General features: G+C 43.3%; 2 protein-coding genes across 3 annotated transcripts in view; one reads left to right on the forward strand and one right to left on the reverse strand.

The window, feature by feature from the left end:
- Positions 1–15592, reverse strand: part of SIAH3 (siah E3 ubiquitin protein ligase family member 3) — a 102224-nt gene that overhangs the window by 20008 nt on the left and 66624 nt on the right. Inside the window, exon 2 of one of the 2 annotated variants that reach the window (XM_048957781.1) lies at positions 865–1025. The gene's annotated coding sequence lies outside the window, so the exon portion shown is untranslated. Of the gene's footprint in view, positions 1–852; positions 1026–15592 lie in introns of both variants that reach the window. The other variant, XM_048957763.1, reaches the window with a different exon arrangement.
- On the forward strand, positions 12777–15499 carry CBY2 (chibby family member 2). Its single transcript, XM_048957654.1, has 2 exons — positions 12777–12893; positions 14395–15499. Exon 2 carries the CDS (start codon positions 14505–14507, stop codon positions 15483–15485), a length of 981 nt encoding a protein of 326 aa, XP_048813611.1. The 5' UTR covers positions 12777–12893; positions 14395–14504; the 3' UTR covers positions 15486–15499.

Below are 15592 nucleotides of genomic sequence, written 5' to 3' on the forward strand. Positions count from 1 at the left end.
GTCCTTCGGCTCAGTACTACAGCTTGATCTTCCTCTTTGGTAGAAGAGTAGTAAAAACCATGCTGAAATGTCAGTGGGTTTGACCTTTATGTGAGGCCTAAGAACCTAAAATGAGTAAGAGGGAGGTTGGATATTAAGAAAAATTTCTTGTCAGGAAGAGTGCTGAGGCAGTGGCGCAGGCTGCCCAGGGAGCTGGTGGAGTCACTGTCCCTGGAAGTGTTCAAGAAGCATATAGATGTGGCACTGAAGGACATGGCTAGTGGGCATGGTGGGGTGTGCAGGTGGTTGGACTACATGATTTTAGTGGTCTTTTCCAACCTTAGTAATTCCATCATTCTATGGATGCTTTCCTATGTGCTTGGAGGAGCAAGGAAGAAGACAGTTCTGTATGACACAATATCCAGGAGAATGAGCCTTAGCCTGCTCTAGGCAAACATGGACGTATTTTTAATCCAAAGGACCTCTGCTAGTCCTTACCCGTTTAATATAAAAGCTGGATTTACTACACATACAACTTAATCTCCTTTTTAAATCTGCACAGCGATCCTGGAGCATGTGTACGAACAGTTTTTGAGATAAGTGAGGGAAGGCCTCGGGAGTCAAAGTCATTATTTTTGCATGAAGTATTTAAATGCTAAACATAAATATTGAGAGGACAGAACTCCCATGCACTCACAGACCTCACTTTGGTGCTTCTGAGAATTTTGTCTTACATCCAATTATTGAGAGCACAGTTTATAAGTGAATGATAAAAAAAAACACAAGAAACCCCTTAAGCAAAGACACTTAGCAGGCATTATTTTACAATTAATGGGATAGGTCACAGGCAAAGCAGAAGCAAATGTGGCATACTTCGTTTCTCACCCAGGGCTGGATCTGTCAGGCAGTAGAAAACCACCATGCGGAAGGACCTTCCCCAGTGGTTACCTTGAGGTGGATTGAAGCTGGAGTTTCTGCAGTGCTCATTCATCAGTCTCCCTTGTGATAATTTTCATGATTTACATTCTCATCATCATGATTAGGTGCTGGAAAAAAAAAAAGATCTACACTGGAGCTGACTTCAGAAAGCAGCGTTCTTCATCCAAATCCATTCAAGCTTTGCGGCAGGTAACCTTTTTGATTTAGCATAAATCAAAGAGAATAGCTTGAATCAAAGGCCCCGAGAATAACCCTCCTGGCTTTGGAAACCTTGTAGATTAGAAGACTATGGCATAAATGCTGGGCAGAAGATTATCTCTGCAAACTGCCCTTCCCTTCTCTGGAGGCAGTTTTGCTGGAGTGAAGAGTGGGGTGCTGCACTGGAGTGAAAGCCATTAAAAAATGCAGTCAATTGAAGCTTGGTGGGGACATTTGTTTTTCCAGCCACAAAAGTGAGAATGGTTCACAGGATGCTTATGGACTCACACTGCAGTGCAGTGAAGAGCAGAATCTTGCTTTGCTGGAAGCAGTCTAACTGGATTAATTTTTGTTCTTTTTCTCGTAATAGCTTTAATAAAACTGGCAAATCGTGTCTGCCTTTGAATGTAAAGTCCCTGACTCTTCTGATTTCATTGTGACTCCGATGCGCCAACATTTCAACGTGAAGTGTTCTAATGCTACTGTCCCACTGATGGGATACTGGGAAAAATTTGTTCTCAGAAAGAGTGGTGAGGCAGTGGCACAGGCTGCCCAGGGATGTGGTGGAGTCACCGTCCCTGGAGGTGCTCAAGAACTGTGTAGTTGTGGCACTGAGGAGCATGATCAGTGGGAAGGTGGGATGGGTTGGTAGTTGGACTAGGTGATCTTAGTGATCCTTTCCAATCTTAATGATTCTATGATTCTGTAAGTCAAATCTTTCCAAGACATCCAAATCACAGACTGGCTCTTGCCCACCCTTTGCAAACCAAAGATCACAAATGGCACACTGTGCATTCATTGGTGTGATTCTCACTCCTGAAGTAGGGCAAAATATTAGAGTAGAAAGCCGGGCAGCAACTCTCCTGCACACCTTTCTGTGTCTAATTGCCATATCAGACTCCAAAACCCAATCTTGACCAATGTTAATGAGCATAAAGAGACCATGGACAGTTGTTCAGACCAATAGCTCATGCTTTTGAAGGAGGAAGAAATCAGAAGAAATGCGTTATTTAACTACTGCAGGTTGAGCGAATGAGTGTGAACCCTAAACCTGAGCCAGGTTCAATCAGACAGATAAATGAACAGGAGTGTATTTATTAGCCTGCTACATCATGAAAGTAAGGAACTGTTCTTTCCTAATGATGTTTGTGAAGCCATTAGCCAGCCTCACTACACTAGTGACAGCTCTTTCCTATGCTCTTGAGTGGTTCTTTCTCCTGCCCTATAATTTTTCTCCTATGAACAGAAAGCTATAGTACTGATTGCAAAGGACAGATACCTAATTATAAGATATGCTATTAGTAGATTCTGGGAAATGAAAAGTCTGCAGCTGATATAGTGTAAAGAATGATGAAGCATCACATATCAGTAGTGTGACTTAAAATAGGTTTATTGGAATTTTCAGATTTTTTTTTCCCTGTTAAATCCACGAAAAAACCTGTTTGGAGCAATATTTGGAGGGCTTTCTATCAACTTTTCCCAAAACTAGACTTTGGGTGTTTTCCTGATGCTTTTGTCCTGTCACTCTGGCACAATGCCCTTCATGCAGACATCAGGACATTCTATAATCCAGCATTTCACAGCACAGCTGAGGTCGGCAGAGGTCCCTCTGCTCCATCCCCTGCCCCAGCAGAGACACCCAGAGCAGGGTGCCCAGGGCCACGTCCAGGTGGCTCTGGGAGATCCCCAAGGAGGAGACCCCACAGCCTCTGTGCAGCCTGTGCCAGTGCTCCATCACTGCACAGCACAGAAGGGCTCCTGGTGTTCAGAGGGAACCTCCTGTGCTCCAGTTTGTGCCCATGGCTTCTGGTCCTGGCACTGCACTCCTTGGAGGCAGACAGCATTTGTCAACAGATCAAAGGCTTCAGATCTTGCTGCACTCAGGCACACATCCCAGCAAATCCCTGGGTCACACTGTCCCTTTGCAATCCTTGTCTTTGGCTTTCCATCAGGCTTGGTGTCCTCAGATGGGGCTTATGAGGAATGGTCTTGGGAAAGCTGGGCTGTTTCCAGTAGGCACACACCTCTGTTCTTGCTGACGGTCTGCTTTGTGGTTACATTTGCACCAGATACATTGTTTAGACTAAAACAGAGAGAGAAATAGAATGTGTCCAACAGTAAATACATAAAGTAAGGGGAAACTGACCCTTCTTTCTATGTTATTGAAAGCTTCGTAAAGATAGCAAGTCATTAGAGTTTATGACCAAGATCCCAGAGTAGTACTGATTTGCTCTTTCTGCTTCAGCTATCTGCACAATTTTTGGACTGCTTTTGACCCCCTTCATCCCCACCTGCATCTTTCTCCTCTCCCCTGCCTGTTTCTGGCTTATTTTGCTCTTTGAATGGATTTGTACCTATCCATTTTTCATGGGATTGCTGCCAGTTCTCCTACGACCATTCCGTCAGGTGGAGTTAACCTCATTTAGTGGTGTTGTAAAGCACATCTGGGCTTTTCTCTTCTCAGCAGACTCTCCTAGAAGTTTTCTATGCTGGTATTTACACAGTTAATGAGTGTCATGTCTTTGTAGGCTAAAATACCCAGCTCCAGAGTCCCTGTTATAGGGTAATGGTATGCATGGAGATAAATCTTTGGATTTCGCCATTATTTTACTCTGGGCAAAAATACGGAGGAAGGAGTCATTTATAATTCCAGACTTATGGATCCTTCATCCCTTTCTCCTTCTCACACCCTCCTCCTGGACTACTATATCTTAGGCTAGACCTAAACTTTGGCCAAAACCCATGAGAAACATAAATCATAATGAGCAAATGATGACTGGCCAGATATAGAAGTGTTAAATGAAAAAAAAAGTATGGTATATTTTTGATATAATGTGCAAAGAAGTAGCAGAGCAACTTGGGTCAGAAGGATATTGTAGCCCATCAAAATATTGGAAATGTTAGTTAGTTTTTGTTAGTTTTATGGGAAACCCTGGGCAGTCTGTCAGAAGAGGAATAATGTGATTTTGACATTACTAATGAGCTAGTGGCTGTGGGACTCTGAAACAGATGAAAATGATATAAAGAGTTTACTTGGCAGAGGGAAAGAAAGCAGTAAGTTAGAGAGAGAGAGTGACAAAATTATGTTTCAAGGATTCCGGTTCTCCTTGACATAACATGTCAAAAGCTGGAAATATCCCGGCATGGGCTGCAAACAGCTTTGACAACCTGATTGATGTGAGCATTAGCAGAAGTTATGACATCAAATATATGATCCTGAAAGTGGTTATTTTTCCCGATGAAAATGATTATCACAAGCACTCTGCCCAGTGACATGTGTGATCTTGCACCCGTGGTTCCTCAGTCACACTACAAGAAGATGTCTGTGTAGTGAAGAAAAGCCATCTCTCTCATTCATTTTTTATGTATATGCAAGTGACAAGACATTCAAAACAAGGATACTTTCAATTGTCTTCATGCTGCCACTAGATTTCGGTTCAATTCTTATCACTACATCTGTCTTTTAACTTAGTGAGTTTTTTTAGTAGTTCAGTTGTTTAGAAATAAAGATATCCCACAGGAAGAGACAATTTCCCCTGATATGAACATTCCCTCTGTACTCAGCACTGGTGAGGCTGCAGCTCAAGTAGTGTGTTCAGTTTTGGGCCTCTCCCTATGAGAAAGACATTGAGTTTGTCCAGAGAAGGGCAACAAAGCTGTGAGGGGTCTGGATCACGAGTCTTATGGGGATTGGTTGAGGGAACATGGATTGTTCAGACTCGAGAAGTTGGAGGCTCATGGGGGATTTTATTGCTCACTACAGTGACCTGAAAGGAGGTTGTGGTGGGGTAGGGGTCAGACTCCTTTCCCAGGTAACAGTGATGAGAGGTGATGGACTTATGATGCATCAGGAGAGGTTCAGGTTGTATATTAGGAAAAATTTATTCTCAGAAAGAGTGCTAAAGAGTTGTACAGGCTGCCCAGGGAGGTGGTGGAGTCACCCTGGAGGTGTTCAAGAACCGTGCAGATACGGCACTGGGGGACATGGTGAGTGGGCATGGTGGGATGGGCTGATGGTTGGCTTAGTCCCTCATCTGGTTCACTCTTCTGAGGCAGAGCTGTATGAAGTAGCTAGTGTGATCCTTTAGAGTATATATAACAAGGAAGCATATTCTGGGAGGAAAATCATACAGTGAAAGAAACCCTGATAAAGCAGAGACTCATCATTTGGCAGAGAAGGTGTTAATTCCCCACTCTCTCTTGATACTTCCAGTGCAACCTGCATTGCTGGCACAGTCCCTCCTCATTGTACAAGTTCAGTTCCCTGAACGGCATTCTTGCAATAGAGAAAGAAAAGAGAGAAAATAGCCTTCTGTCTCCCTGGGGTATGAGGGAAATTTGACTTCTAAAAAGATCTGGAATCCAGATGTCAAATAAAAAGTACCCCTCTTTTTCATTTTTTGAACTGACTTTGGTTTTAGTCAGTTTTGTGATTGCTGAAGGCTTGGGGTTGGCAAGGGTAAGCCTAGTCAACTAGGCTGTAAAGTGAAGCAGATAACAGCAATGATCAATCAGGCAAAAAAGATAAAGATGTGCTGCAAAAAAATTGGCCTGACAGCTTCAGAAATATCTTTCTTTCTGTCATTCATCCGTTCTTGGGATGAGGCTTGCAGAAATTAATCAGCATTGGGGTGGAAGGTGGGGGAGATACAGGCTGATGACATGTACCCTGTCTGCGAGCTGGTGACAGGCTTTGGTTCAGCCATTTCAGATGAGGCTTCCCAGGTCACGGGAGTGCCCCTTTCTGCCTCAGCAAGGCGGCATCGGGCTGCTTGCTTCTTATTCGTGTCAGGTAGAAATCTGAGCAAGACAGAGGAGGACAGTCTCCAGGTGCCTTGTTAGGTACAGAAGATGTGACAATCACAGCAGCAAATAATACAAAGTATTTTATGGCTCAGGAAGGACATCTTGGTCTCATAAAAAAAAAACAAAAAAAACAAAAAAAAAACACCCAGAAATTGGGGATAGAACAGCTGTTTTTTCCTATGCAGTACAAATCTGTGAATAAACATTCAAGCAGGCACACATTGTGCAGCTTTCAACAAGTTACAGGCTACCGTCAATTTGATTTTAGATAGGAACCATTAACCCATTAGTGTCTTTCTATTATGAGAGCCAGAGCCCTTGGTGTTTGTCCATTCAGTAGCGAGCTCCACAGCTCTTGGTCCATGACAAACTAGGAGACACTAGTTAATATAAGCAGTAAATCATATCTTTTATACTCTGTCTATGCAGAAAGCAACTTTGATGAGATAGGAAGAGTGGCATTAGTATACTGTGTAAGCTCAGTGTTCATGTTACATCAAATGGTGTTTCAGTTAACGGGGAGGCTGCCATATACAGTATTTGTACCTTGAAGAGAAGGTCCTGGGGGCTTATAGTTTCCACCACAATGCTCAGGTTAAATATTAAGAATTATCATACAAAATATATGTATGAGCATAGTGTATTTCTGCCATCTCACCCCTGTTTACAGGGAAAGAGAAGAACCATCCATTCCTCAAGCAGAAGAGGCTTCTTGTGCAGCCAGTGCTCTTCAGACCATTCAGACATTGCTGCTGCTGTCTGAGATGAGTGACTGCTGGGAGAACATTTTGTCCCCCAAGATTTACGTTAGACAGCTACAGACAAGGGTGCTTTCCTTACTCTGTAAATCAAAGATCTGAATTTTATGTGTTTGCAAGGGATCCCATTGGATAATACACATTATCGTGTTCTGCTCCACAGGGCCGCTGTAGGAAACCCTCACAGCAGGTGGTTGCCATCATCTGAGTGCACTGGAGAAGAGCTGGTGTAAAAGAACCACTGGGGGGGAACTGAGAGCATGTGCAAGGTAGCACCAGTAGCACAGCCTTAACATACAGCCGTGCAGACAGAGCCTTACACTCAGTTCAGAAGTAGGGTCACCTCACTGCTCTTCTCATCAGCTGCAGTAGCAGACTCACTGTAGCCCACATTCAGCCATGGAAACCTGTGTTAGCAGGGGGGTTGGCTTGATGATCTCCAGAGATCCCTTCCAGTCCCCACAATTCTGTGATCCTATGAATGCAAGACAAAGTTGCTGTCATGTGAGAGGAGTGCCTCTTCCCTGCTCCATCACACATCCCACCCCACCCCATCCCTTTTTTTTAGACTTTGCTCTCTGAATCATTAACATTGCAGTGATATGAACATCTTCAGGGAATTTTTCCCTTCACCTAAACGAGATGTGGGCATTAACTTTGTAACATATGTGCTCTTTTTTTTTTTTTTCCCCCTTCTGGATGAGGCAAAGTAGAACACCAAGTGAGGAACAACAATGGTAATAAAAAGTAGTGTAATATTTTTTAGAGCCCAATATCTACACACTTGCCCCACTGAGATACCATGCTATGAAGCTTATGTCAGTCACTGATGGGACTGCTCATCCGAGAGAGGCAAGGAAGCAAGGACATTATAATTAATAAAGCTTTGCAGGAAACAAGTTATTGTGCTTGGGGCGAAAAGGGGGAAGGAAAACTCTTCTCTATTATTTTTTGAAGAGTTAATTGTTACTAGGAAAAGACTTGCTGTGTTGAGCCAGCAGGTGCTGCTTTATGACTACATTAATGTTAATGATATCCTCCGGCCACGTATGAAAACAGTTTAACCTATTTCTTTCTCATTGCATTACTCTGGATGCTTGTTCTAGCTGCAGTTATTTTTCCAGTGTCAACACAGAGCTCTTGGATGGACCATGACCCCAAATTTGCACAGACGGTGGATTTATAAGAGCAGGTAACTTCTGTCATCTCCAATCACCCCAGGATAGACTTTGCAGATTAAAAGTTGAGGGAGATGGATAAAATGGGCTGTTTCTCTGGCATAAAATCATTCCTAGGGGTTACATAACATTTCTAAAATTACATTTTAACTGTTCCTAAGTGTACCGAACAGTAGTACCTGGGATCTAACTATTTATTCTCTTCTTTTATTGCTCAAATCTCTCTTCTTCTGGCATACCATTAAAAAAACACTCCAGCAGCAATTTAAACCCTGAGATGAACAGGTGTTGAAATCGTGTTCCTCTGAGCAAAATGTGCCATGGTCCATCAAAGCATGGTACACGCTACAGGGGTAAACCTGTGCTTCCAAAAAGCTTGAAAATGTCTCACCTCAGCATCACTCCACGTTTGATGTTTTGGTATAATCCTACATTCCATTAAAAAAAAAAAAATCCTATGCTTTTTGCATATTTTTGTCAAACCTACTTTCTTCAGCAATAGGCTTGAAAGACCCTTCAAGCTGTTTATATTGTTAACAAGATACTTGTATTGCACAAGTCCACCAGCTCCAGTCAAAGCCTGGGTGCAACGTTAATGGGCAAAAAACACTGTGGGAGGAGAGACCTTGGAGATGGGTGTGGAGCTCCTTGCAGAATTCAGGTGATGAAACCACCACCACACAAATGCACAGGGTAGAGAGTGTTTCTGAAAGTCAAGCCTGATCATAATAATCTTGCCAAACATTTGCTGTGCTCCAGGAGGATTAGGGAAAACAAAATGAGAGAACAAAAGCTGTGTGCCTGTTAAGAGCAGAGGAGTTGTACTGAGGAGTGCTTGCCCACTGAAGCATGAGTGCAATGCCAGGTGAAGTATTTTGTAGTTTCTGAAGGATGAAATGTGCTTATCTAGTGTAGTCAATTTTAGGGAGACAGGGCAGAAGCTTGAGGCACCAAGGGGGGGTATGTGGAGTTAAGAGCAGTGAAAGCTGGTTAAGAAGACAGGGAGGGAAGAGGCCATACAGACTCATAGAAGGGAGAGGGGCATCCTATGTATTCAGCCTTCTTGGAAGTGGCATCTCTAGCATGGTCTGTATAGGAAAAGGAGAAAGAAGGCATGAACATCAGTGACAGGAGAAGATGCAGAAGAATGGGTGCAGAGAAAATGGTGGAGTTGGGATGTGGTGAAGAGCTAGCAGAAAACCCTGCCCATCCCACAGATTCAAACCTGGTGTTTTGGAGGTCTCTGGATGTCATGGTCATCAGTGCATATCTGTGAAACCCATAGAGAACATGGCTACCTCCCTGTGGCATGCAGCTCTTCCTATGGCATACCTTGATGTTTAAAATAATAACCTGTTGTTATTGCTATTGCTGAAATACTCTCCTTTTAACACAAATCCTCCACACAAAAATGTGGAGCTGCTGCCAGTGCTGCAGGTGAGCTGCCGACAACAATTTCATTGTATCTAATCAAATTTTCTTGGTTTGTCTAATTAAAAATGTCAGAAATTGCACATGCACAAATACAGGTCAATTGAGCATTAAGGCTGTAGTGCCAAACAGCCAAAAAACAGGAAATACCTAAGACTATCACCTTAATCACCTGAGAGATGTCTTTCTTCCCTGGCAGGTATCCACTTAGCTTTGTCTTTTCATTATCTGGGTTGGCATCTGAATAGATTTTTTATGTGGCGTTCATGATTGTGCAGCACTTGTTTGTAGTACACTGACTAGTTTGTGTAGCACTGTTTGTAGTACACTGTCTGGTAAATCCTAATGGAGTACTAATTTTTTAAGATCTTAACTCCCTCTTCTTCACAGTTTTTAAAATAAAATGCAGTGGTTATGTTTCAGTAAGACAGATACTTATTGAAGCGGGAGCTGGTCTGATAATGACTTAAATTGGTACAACGTGGCCATCACATGTTATTTGATAAGCATTCCATTATAATTAAGAAGTGGCTAATGGGCAATTAATATACAGGATTACACACTTAGCTAATTAGATGATTTTACTTTTTTTTTTTTTTTTCTAGATTAAAATGTACAGGACCCCATAAATCACTATTAAAGATTTCTTAATAAGCCCGAATCCTCAATTTTTTCCCTGTCAATCAAAATGGAGCTGCTGGCTTCTCCTGTGGCCCAGCGAGACCTGTCCATCAATGCTGTTCATCATGCTGGAGGAAACACTGCCTTCAACATTAGGGAAAATGCCCTCAGTCCCAAACCTTGCACCCATTTGCAGGACAGCATGCCTGAACTTTCTGCTCACTGTCTGCTCCTGCCTTTTCACACTGAATCATAGAACCATAGAATCACAGAATAGCAGAATGGCCAGGGTTGGAAGGAACCTCAAGGATCATGAATCTGCCCTGCCACATGCAGGGCCAACAACCTCCCCATTTAATACCAGCCCACGCTGCCAAGGGCCCCATCCAACCTGGCCTTGAACACCTCCAGGGATGGAACACCCACAGCTTCTCTGGGCAGATGTGCCAGCACCTCATCATCCTCTAGAATAAAGAATTTCCTCCTAATGTCTATTTAAGATCTCTTTTAATTTTTAATGTTTTATTTAACAACAACATCAAAAAAACCAACACAAAAACACAACTAATGGGCTTCTTCAGCAACTTGGAATGCTCTGTATAGTTTGATCAGACAGAAATAGGAGAGTGATAAAGTAATCGCGCTGTATTTTTTTGGTGAGGATCATGAGTGATTTATCACTGCATCACAGAGAAGAACACAAAGGAATTGCATTGACGGGCAATGGCTTAGAGCAGGCCAGTAGTCTGCACATGATTTTGATGTTTTTTTGAAAGAAGTAGACAGAAGACAAGGTGGGATTGAGATCTCAGATGGAACAACACAAAACTGTACACGTCTCTGTAAGGTATCGTTTACTAACAAACATCAAATGCTCTGTTTCAACAGGAAAGACTGTGTGTATTTCTGTAACGGAGATAAACAAGGTTGATGCATAGGACTTCTTTACCAAAGTGCTCTTCACGCTCAAAGCACTGCACAAGCAAGAATTAACTTCTCTTGACAGCTTGCAACAAAAAGCCACTATCCCAAACTCACTGTATGGTTGAGGAAGTGGAGGTAAGGAAACAGACGCCTTACTCAAGGTCCCAGAAGGAATTGGCAGCAGAGTAGAATAACAAAAGTAGGTATTTTCACTCTTATTCCAGCTTTCAGATGACCTAGCCATCCTGGCTAGTGTTGGCACAGGCATGCAGAGACTGCAGAATGTTGCAGGTTTGAAGGCTACTTGGGCACACTGGTAGCAGTGTTGTGATGTGGTCCCTGGAAGGGCAGTTAATCCGAACAGATGGTGACAGAGGGGTGTCCTTGAGACCCTTATCAGACTGAGAAAACCTGCTCTGGAGGCTTTTCTTCCTGCTCTTGCACTGCTGACCAAGTGTGCTTAGCTCCTGCTGGGCAGAACACTGACATATCACTCCAACCACATCACTGCCGCGCGAGCTGACAAAACACTATTTTTACTCCCTGCCCAGTTATTCAGGTCAAGAGATGATTCAAGATCACTCACATATGCAAGAAACTTTTTCTGACTCAGTGGGATTTGCATGAAGGCACAGTGCCCTGGAGAACAGGAGGTCAGTGTGGGGTCAGCTGCCTGTGCTGACACTGACAGAGGCAGAAACAGTTTTCAGAAGCACAAATGTGTTTGGGGCAAAGAAAGTGCCAGTGGATCCCTTTGGATTCATCAAGGAAAGTTTTAGGTTTTTAAGACATTTTAAAAGAGAAGAGAAGAGAGAATAACATTATGCATTTACTAAAAGCAGATTCTTTTGATTCCAGGCGCTTGCCCAAAAGCAAAAAAAGGGAAGGGCTGAGCTTTGCTGTAGGTACGTGTCATCATTCCTAATAGAAAGGAGGATGGGATGGGATCTTCAGGGTCCTTCCCACAGGTTCTTCACAGCACTAGCTCTGCATTGCCATCAGATAGAAGGCCAACTTCTTTTTTTGTGGATATTTTCCAGCTCCTCTTTGCAGGACCCTGGTACTTGAACAGAGGAGAATGAACCCTGGGAAGTTGTCATAGGAACCTCTGATTTACTTATTTATTTACTCATTTTATGTTGCCAGAGATGAAATAGAAACAAGGAAAAAATTACAGAAGAGAATTGTATAGCTAAGTTTATTATCTTTGCAGAGCACTGAACTATGCCTTTAACTTCCTAAAGCAATAACAGTCACTTTGGGGTTGATGTCAAGTTGGTAATTTTCACTGGAATAGACATTAATTGCTGTATTTATTATTCCAAAACTCTGATGACAGGAAAAAAAAGAAATAATCCACATCTAAAAGATGAAGCAAATAAGAAAGAGAATGAGATTATTAGAAACATAAAGACATGGAAGCAAGAATAGCTGCTATAAATAATATCTAAACTTGTAATGCATGGATGCCCTGCAAGTTCTATTTTCTTCTTAATAGGGATGGGAGATGGAGAGATCCACTCTTTCACTTATATTTACAGAAAAACTCATATTCATGCTGTCCATTACACTTCAGCTGTCATTGTGCATGTATAGAAGGAAGTGGTTTTTGAACATATCAGCAATGGGTCAGCAAGAGACTTAATTTGAAGATTCAGAGCAAAAAACAAAATTTCTTTTAGGAGAGTGTGATGGAGAGAGAATCCATCTAAACTGCTCTCAGCTGTGTGCATCAAAGAGGGAAGCCTGGGTTCAAGAAGGGACGTGAGAGCTAAGATATCAGAAAGGTCGTTTCCATGAGAAATGACCCAAATGTGCAATGCTGGGAAAAATCAAACAAAACAGGCTGTGAGGAAGCAGGAGGGGGGGAGGGGAGCTCCTGGCCATGTGGAGTGGGGGCTGGCTCTGGGCGTGGTGCTCGCATCACAGTGGGTTCCTCTGTCCTCCCGTGCCCCCCCTGTACAGAACTGAGAGCAGAACCTCAGGCTAAAAAACCAAGTGAGGACCTGGCAGCTGTGCAGGGCAGTGGAGAGGGAAGAGCATCATCTCCAACAAGCAGGTGAGTACGTGCTGGTATGTAATTTGATGCTGCCAAAACACCTAGATCTGCTTGATTTCATGTGGTCTCTCACAGCCCTGCTTGTCCACCCCATCTCTCCATCCTGTGGAAGGATTTTTCAGTTTGGGAATATGATTAAGGGAGGTGGAAAACTTCTCTGAAGCCTGGGTTGACCTCTCCACTGCAGCGCACAAGAGCTGATAGAGATGCTGTCAAGTTTAATTGTTCCCAGGACAACATCCTTCAATGCTGTATAAATTATATACTGCTGTTTATCCTCAAAACTTGCCATATAAACACTTTAAATATAAATGGCTTTAGCTGCCTGCCCATGAAACTCAGTGAAGGGTGGATCTTGGCTTGTGATGCTGGTTGTTCAGGACATTTAGGGATCAGTTCCCCCTGTGATTCATCTTCCCATCCTGGGGATAATGGTGGGGACATCAACATCCTCCAAGGGAACAGGACAGGTCTGTGTGAGGCAGGGAGCAAGAAATTGCTCACTGTGCTCTGAACACAACGTAAGGGAGAAAAATAAACTTAGAAATTGGCAAGCAGTTGCAAACAGTGGGAAATCCCTTTTAGCAGAGGAATGACATTATGCAAACACAAGTCTGATGTGAGATAAACCAGATGGTGATGCGGAAGGCAGTTCTGAAAGTTAAGCAGAGACCTTATATCAATAAAATCAAGTGTTACGGCAAACAGACCCACACTGCAATTACTCCTTCAAGTAGGGATTTGGGGCTTTAAACAGTACTGATATGTCTTTGAGCTTTCAGACAAGCTTGGGAAGAGGGAGAAGGAGGCAGCTGTGGGTGGTGGATCTCAGAAATAACTTAGAAGAGCCCAGGGAGGCAGCAGCTGGCAGAGGTTGTGGGGCAAAGCAGGACAAAGGGTTCAGTGTCCTGGCAGAGCTGAGGGGCACAAGGACCTTGGCTGTGGCTTTTGCCCCCTGCCAAATGCTTGGGACAGATACAGAAGCAAAATTCCTGACTGCCTGACTCCTCACCAGCCATATGGATGTTACATGGGACAGGAGGGTGATGGGAGGCTTTGGGGGAAGAGGGATAAAAACTGGCAGTCAGCCTACTTTTTTTTTAATCAGAAAAAAAAAAGCAACACTTTTATGCTGTTTGAAACACTGCACAGGCTCTGGTAAAAAGAAATAATTTGGTTTTAAAAAGTTCAGCTTCATTTCATATGACTTTCTGAGCCTTAACATCTTCCATGACTGTAAAAATGAGGCAAAGTCATGAAAAGAGTGTCCAGGTTTTTATATCAAACTTTCTGGTGCCGCCAGAGTGTTGCTTTCTCCACTAGTGCCAGTTTTTTCTATTCTTATAAACTGTGTTTCTGGCATATTCTTTCTCTTCCAGTGTCAAAGGGCAATGTGATCAATTGTGGGAACTGAGTTATTTGTTCCTGTCATGTAATGGAGTTTAAATCTGACCTCAAATGTTGATAGTAATTCAGTGCATTTGTGTTCCTGTTCTTTCAGTACTAATCAAGCTTCATCTCCAGCTTCTGTGTCATCTAGTCCTTGCCTGAGGGCAGTGGCCTCCTGCAGAAGTCCTTTCACAGTCTTCCTCAGTTTGCTAGCAGATAACCATGTCTACTTTTGATCTGACAAACCAGAGCACACAGTGTGCAAAGCCCGAGATGGACTGTGTCTTCCCACGGATGAAACTGAGGGATGAGACATTCACATTCATTGATGGTAAATGGGTGAATGAGGTGCACTGCCAGCCAACATTTGCACCCCAGAGGAGACTCCTTAGCAGGAAGTCAGAGAATGAATGGAGCATCTGGGAGGAGAACAGAGCCCTCTGGGAGGAAAACCAAGTCCTCCGGATTGAAAACAGGATGCTCTGGGAAGAAAACAAGGCTCTGCAATATCTGCAGTCACAGAACAAAGGTGTCCAGCTTGTTTACAGTGACACCATCCAGCAAAGCCTCCAGAAGGATCATAAGCTGTCCCCCTTCTTCCCAGACAGGCATTTAGGTTTTCAGGTCAGTCCAGTCAAGAAGGGTCTCCAGCTGGTCAGGGAAAGGAACAGTGTCTTAGAGTTTTTCCATAAGCAGAATAGAACAGTTCCCAGAATTTGGAAAGATCAACAGGCCATCACAGTCCATGAAGAGAACAAAGGTGACAGCACAGTTCAGAAGGCCACTGAATGTACCACCGCTGTGGGAGAAGGTAGCCTTGGCCAAACCTCCCAGGAGGAGCATGATGCCAAAGAGGAGAGCACCACGCCAGCCCAGAATGACACCAAGACTGCCCCAAGCACAGAGGATGATAATGAAATCCTTCAGGCTCTCAAGGATTTATACCAGATTCTCCAGGTCTTTCTGAAGGAGAAATGTCTTCCTGATGACAGAGAGAGCCTTCACACTCTCCAGGATGAGGGGAAATTCTTCCAAGAAGAGTACAAGAAATTGAAGCTGCAGCTGAATAATGTGAAAAACACTGTGTCAGACATTACGACTCAAATGGAAATGCTGGAGAAAGAACTCATTGCCATCACTTTCCCAATATATGAAGAAGCAGGGAAGAACACTGCAAATGAGTATCAACTCGGAGAGATGTGAAACCCGGTGCTAAACCTGCTAGTTCCATTTCCTGGAAAGTGCCTCTCCCTGTTTCAAGGAACTTAATAAAGTCCAAGCAGAGTCTGAACTAAAATCAAGGCTGGAAA

Source organism: Lagopus muta, chromosome 1 (assembly GCF_023343835.1).
Source record: "Lagopus muta isolate bLagMut1 chromosome 1, bLagMut1 primary, whole genome shotgun sequence".
In the NCBI taxonomy this organism is placed as follows: Eukaryota; Metazoa; Chordata; class Aves; order Galliformes; family Phasianidae; genus Lagopus; species Lagopus muta.